The sequence below is a fragment of the Seriola aureovittata genome, chromosome 22 (assembly GCF_021018895.1).
Source record: "Seriola aureovittata isolate HTS-2021-v1 ecotype China chromosome 22, ASM2101889v1, whole genome shotgun sequence".
Taxonomy (NCBI): Eukaryota; Metazoa; Chordata; class Actinopteri; order Carangiformes; family Carangidae; genus Seriola; species Seriola aureovittata.
The window spans coordinates 18,030,156-18,036,501 of record NC_079385.1 but is presented as its reverse complement, the minus strand read 5'-3'; the positions used below and the strand labels follow the sequence as shown (position 1 = coordinate 18,036,501).

The following is a 6,346-nucleotide window of genomic DNA, read 5'->3' as shown; positions in this document are numbered from 1 at the left end:
GATGGAGCTCACACACAACCTGATCCTACACACACACACCGGGGGGGGGGGGGGGGGGGGGGGGCTCCCCAACATGAGGGTCCCGGACCTCCAGGGGGCCTCTGTGAGGAGCTCAGGGAACAGATACGGAGGGTTAATGAGAGGAACACAGGTATAGTTTGAATTTACCCACAAAACATATGATAAACTTTTATTTATTTATTAAATTTTTTTAATCATCTTCTACCATTTTACATCTGCAGTCCTGTGGCAGAACAACACAAAAACATAATAAACACAGTAATCCAAATGTGTTTGTACTGCACATTATCATACACAGACATCATTCAATGTGCTTAACAGAAATAAATTAGGTCAACAAGACACAGTTACTACACATAATAACACAGAAGCACATAGTAATAATAGTAATAATAATAGTAAATAAATTTACATAATTGCAGCTCAAAGTGCTTTACAGAAGAAAGGTAAAACCAAAAACACAGCAGCAGACATAAGGGGCAATAAAACTATATTTAAAAAACAGTTTTAAAAAACATAAAAATGTATAAAAGGAATAAAAAAAAATGTATCAAGATCATTAAAGTTGCTCAAGAAGTTGCTTGTCTGATGTGTTGTGAAATATGATTCATTATTAGCTTAAAGGCCCCGCAGACCCACACAGGTGCTACTGTATGTGGCCAGTTACACACCTGCTCAGGTAGTTGTACAAAGATTTGCTGAGGTCATCAATGAGAATGATCAATCTTTAACAGAACTAACAGGAAGGCCCTGAAAAGTAACTACATGGGGAAGTATAAAGTGGAAATAAGTAAAGTACCTTCACTTGTTCATATGAATACGAAGGGTCCAGGACATGAGAAAGTTTGGGACCCCCCGTTCAGACCACGTGGAGTCTGATGAAAAGCTGATGTGGGGCGTAAATGAGCGCTCATATCCACATTTCTGACTAATTGGCTTTGGATGGAGAAATTGCACACACACACACACACACACACACAAAGTGATGCCGGATGAGCTGCTGACGCACTTCGAATTACACCGATTGGTTGCTCGGCTGAACCCGGCCGCGGCCCTTTGTTGACAACATTGTTGGTGTCCATACAAAACCAGTGAAATATGCGAGCCAGTAAATTGCAAGCATTTCGATTCCAGTCCTGCTTCCCACATGACCGTCTGTTCCCAACAATGGCTGCTCAACAGCCCATGAAGAAGAGGAGAGGGACGAGATGAAGGCATTCGCATATGAAAAATGAACTCAGGAGCTTTATTGTGAGCTTTAAACTCCCGCACCTTAGATCCTGGTAATGACAAACTGCAGTTAGTGTCCCAGCCTGCGTATGAGACAGGAGTGTGCAGGCTGCAGGTTGCCCCCCTGTGACCGGTAATGGTACCAAAAAAAAAAGAAAAGAAAAGAAAAGAAAAGAAAAAAGAAGCATTTCTGGGAGGAAATTGTTGCTGGAAAACTGTTCTTTCCGCTCGGGCCCATTTGGGTCAAGCTCCACTGAACACAGCATGGCTTTGGCTTCTCTGTCTGCTGTGTAATCGGACCATGACCTGCTTTCTGTGCATCTGACCCGTGTCCAATAAGCAGTGAGCCAAATGAAACTATCTCACCTGTTCACTTTGTTCTGTCCGTCCTGATTCACTCACCGGCCCCAAGAAAACTGCTCTTTCTCAGGGATTGTTAAAACTCCTTTAAACCTCCTGTTTCCAGTCTTTATGCTAAGCTAAGCTAAGCTGAGCTAACTGCCCGTTGGCTGTTGCTTCATTCAGCGTACAGGCATGAGACTCTGTGGTCGTTGTTCATGTCTTTGTTGTTGTTTTTGTCTCTTTGTGGCTGTTTTACATCTTTATGCTAAGCTAAGCTAAGATGACTGTAACTTCACATAGCGTCCAGACATTAGAGTGGTATCAAACTTTTTTTTTATCTTACTCTTGGCAAGAAAGTGAATTTAGCAAGTTTCCTGAAATGTCAAACTAATTCCTTCAAGCAGGTCTAACGTTTGCCACGTTCATCATCTCAGTGCAGCGTGTTAGCGGCTGACATTTGCTGCCAAATTCCATGACAGTCCATCCAATGCCAGACATTTCAGTCTGGAACAAAGTGTTGAACTGACGTTTCCTTCCCTAGAGCCATGTGGCTAAAAACTCTTACGTCTCAGACTGAAAGTTTTCTGTCAAACACTGAACTTTTGATGAGGTTTATGAGTTCATCCACTCCACAGCTCCACTCCTCTGCAGACTTCAAAGGGCTCTTTGGCATCAGACTGGAAAGATCTGACCGGCCCCCTTCGACAAAGCCGTCTTCCTCCTGATGATGATACCGAGGAGTAAAAGGGCTGCAGCAGAAAGTTTCACAAATTGTAGGAGATAATAATTTGGACTCACGCAGAGCTGCACAGGCTGAGTATCTGCCCTCTGAACCAGGAGGGGTGGGCTTAGACACATTTGGAGGAGACACAAATTTAAAGCCTTGTTTCTAGGCTGTTTCATTAATAACAGTTACTTTACTTATTCAGTGTTATAATTAGATGCCAAACAAACAACTTTAAGCACTCTAATTTCAAATGTTATCAATAAATAGCAGCTATTTGGAACTCCACAAAGCCCCAGGAGCAAGACCCCCATACAATCTCTTTTTGTGTCTTTGTGATTGTTTTACGTCTCTTTGCTGTAGTTTTGTCTCTTTGTGTCGCTTCCACCCCTGGATGCACCTCCTGGCCCTGCCCCTGCCCCTTGACAGACACCTACACCCACATTATCATCATGCCATAAGTGACACGGTGACTGACTAACGGATTGGTTAATTACACGGAGGGCAACTCAAAAGGAGAGGGAAGATAAATAGGCTAAATGATGTAAGGACACAAATATTTCAACCATGCAAAGAAAGCGCCAGTGCAATTTCAGAGGAATTCACTGACAGAACCCAGCCCTTTACTGTAGGAAGTCAGATGTTGGTTTTATTCAGAGTATCAGGTTTGAACTTGTAACAGATGAATGCTTCAACGCAGAAAAATGAGTTAAATCTGCAGACTGTTTGCGCCTGGAGAGAAATAGCTGCCCAGACAGAGAGCCAGCACGACCCAGATATGACAGTCATTTCACTTTTTGCTCATAAACAGGTCAAACTTTTCAATCACTGAATCATTTTTTGGCAGAGTTCATGTAAAATAAAAAACTCTATAGAGCAGATATTGTACATTAAGTATAGTTCTGAATAGACTTCATATGATTTGATTACAGTAATAATGAATATCATACAGTAATATAACGTCATTTCAAACAGCAAATTGTTTCAGCTGTACTTTTACATAGATGGTTTTTTTTTTAACTTTTATCTGCAGCTGATCATATCAAGAATATCTGTCATTTTTAAAGATTTACTGGTACAAGCTTCTCAAATGGTAGTATTTGTTGATTTGTATTTGTTAATTTGTTTGTTTTCTGTGATAGCTAACTCCACATATTTTGATCTGCTGGTTAAACAAAAAACAAAAAACAAAAACAAAATCCGAACAAAACCCAAAAACAAAAACAAAACAAAACAAAAAACATTTTAAACATGTTGAATTGGGTCTCAGGAGATAATGAGGGTATTTTTCACCATTTCTGACTATTGATAACCAAAATAACTGTTGGTTGCAGCTTCACAGTGTATGTATGATGGATTAATATTATGTTTCTGTACGTTTTCTGTGTTAATCATTTGACACAGTAGACAATAAGGGGAACTTTAAATGACTGGCCGCAGTGGCTGCAGTGGCTGCAGTGGCCGCAGTGGCCGCAGTGGCCGCAGTGGCCGCAGTGGCCGCAGTGGCCGGTAGGTGGCAGTGTGTAAAAACACCGAGACTCGTCAGGGGTCAAAGTGTTCCACTTCCTGCGCGGCGGCAAAGCGTGTTCTGGTTTGAGAGGCGCTAACGTTTTTGTGACGAAAAGAAGTCAAACATCAGATTAAGAACGCACGATACGTCTTTAAATTAAACAAAACAATGGTGAGTATGTCTTATTTATGTTTAATATGAGCTCATTCGATACGTAGTGGGGTTGTTTTTGTTATCACCGCGGAGCGATAGCAGCTTGTTAGCTAGTTTGCGTTAGCTACGTTAGCTTCTCATTCATAACTTCGACTGAATGAATGAAACTCTCAAATTCATGCAAACAACCAGCCTCATGTGTCACGTTTATTTAGTTAAACATATAATAATACTGTTTGTTTATTACACTCATTCGTTTAAAGCGATATTATGGTGCCTTTTGTCCGAGTTGGGCCCGGAGGGAAAGTCAAACCAAACTCCGTTCTTACAATCTTCTAATTTAAGGAGCATGTACTTATCGGCAAAGAGTACGTTTTATCTTCTGCAGAACTTGGTCTTAATTGTACAATTTTTCACAAAGCATTCAGGCTTTGGCAAGCTGTATTCTGTACTATCTGGTGTCTAAAAAAAAGGCATTTTGTGCCTAATTTACTGTTATTACATATCATAGGACGTCACTACACACTGGTTTTCATTTGGCATATGTTTGTGATAGCCACATTTATTTGGCATTGTTCTGCTATTTAGAGAACAACGTGATGTTATACATGAGGTATGATGTTAGTGAATGGGATCACAGGATATATACGTATACTTATCTAATGCAGTCAAAGGGTATTGTAGTAAAGTGTGTCTTTTTTCCTCTCTAGAGTTTACCTCTCAACCCAAAGCCTTTCCTGAACGGCCTGACAGGAAAGCCAGTGATGGTGAAGCTGAAGTGGGGTATGGAGTATAAAGGCTACCTGGTGTCTGTGGATGGATACATGAATATGCAGGTACGCGGCCACTATTAACTAGGTTACATACAATAAAAAGGTTATTTATCAGCCTTGATCTCTGCCATCATGCATTCATGTATGTATCGTCATAAAGTTCATGTGTGATTTATTTTTGGTAAACTTTGGTAAACAGCTTCACACATTATTTTCCTTTGGTTATGGCATGTTTACACTTAATTATATTATTATAAAATTGTCTACCTGTATGTATCCACCAGAGATAAATCGCATACAAAATATTGCAAGAGGAATGGTACATATAATTTATTTGTTTTTGTTGAGAATTAAATTAGTCTTCGACATTAAATTGTGGATTCTGTTGCGTACCGCTTCCCTCTTTGTGAGAGAATATGTAATGTTCTGGGATTATATCATCCCGAACAGTACCATTTCCTTCAGTGGAAACATGTGACCGTCTATGTGGGATGTTTATTTTGTTTATTTGGGAAGTTTATTTAAATTGCACTTAAAACAAATAATTTACACACACAAATTATAAAGTGCTTCACAAAGAAAAAAAAATACATGTACAAAATCATAAATTCATTTGTGAATTTTTATCAAATCTTACCAGCAAACATACTTGTTACATATGTATTACATGCATATACTACTACACACATAAATACACTCATGCTGACAAAATAAAAGACCCTTTCCATAAAAATAAATTTTCAGAAACGATTTTAAACAAAGGTATTACCTTGAAAATACACCTTTTACCGTTGCCCTGTGACCTCTATATTTACATGTTTCCCTGACAGCTGGCAAACACAGAAGAGTATGTGGATGGAGCATTGGCGGGTCATCTTGGTGAAGTGCTTATCAGGTATGTTTTAATATCTATTCATCTTTATTACGCAACCAGGAAAGTAGAGGTTCTTTTATGAAGTAATTGTTACTGTTCATTAAAATGTTATCGAAGGTAAGATTGCGAGTATCTTTAAGAAACCTTGCCAAGAAAGATTCACACAACCAACAAGCCTAGATGTGCAGCAGCACGATGAAGTCTGTCTGCTCGAATGCAGGAGCAGATTGTTTACAGAGGAGGTTCTTTTCATGACCTCAGGCTTTAAGATCCTCAACTACCGTAACTAAGCTGTGTTAATAATTAATGTCTCATTTTTCAAAGAAATCAGTGGTGGAAGCAACAGAGCGCTACATGATCGACAGTCTTTTCCCCCCTGCAGCCAGTTGTGACTGTACCGCGTGTTGACGGGTGTGTTTCATCCCCACAGGTGCAATAACGTTTTGTACATCAGAGGTGTAGAAGAAGAAGAGGAGGACGGAGAAATGAGGGAGTGATGTCGGTGTCTGAGTGTGACTGTACCTTGTAGCTGAGTTAACGTGTGTTTGTGTTTTCACCATGTGAAACAAATGAATGTTTGAGGGTTTTTTTGGTTATTTTTTCAAGCATTTTTGAAAATGATTCCTTTTTTTTTTTTTTTTTACTGTATGTGAGGCCAATTTTATGTTGTGACATTGTGATACAGACACAATAAAGTGATTATTGTACCCTTTCTTAAA

At 39.6% G+C, this 6,346-nt stretch overlaps 1 protein-coding gene across 1 annotated transcript; it reads left to right on the top strand.

The window, feature by feature from the left end:
- Positions 1-3,860: 3,860 nt before the first annotated feature.
- Positions 3,861-6,340, top strand: snrpf (small nuclear ribonucleoprotein polypeptide F). The gene is made up of 4 exons (XM_056367974.1): positions 3,861-3,998; positions 4,691-4,816; positions 5,584-5,648; positions 6,058-6,340. The coding sequence occupies exons 1-4, from the start codon at positions 3,996-3,998 to the stop codon at positions 6,122-6,124; spliced, it is 261 nt and encodes an 86-aa protein (XP_056223949.1). The 5' UTR covers positions 3,861-3,995; the 3' UTR covers positions 6,125-6,340.
- The last annotated feature ends 6 nt before the right edge of the window (positions 6,341-6,346 follow it).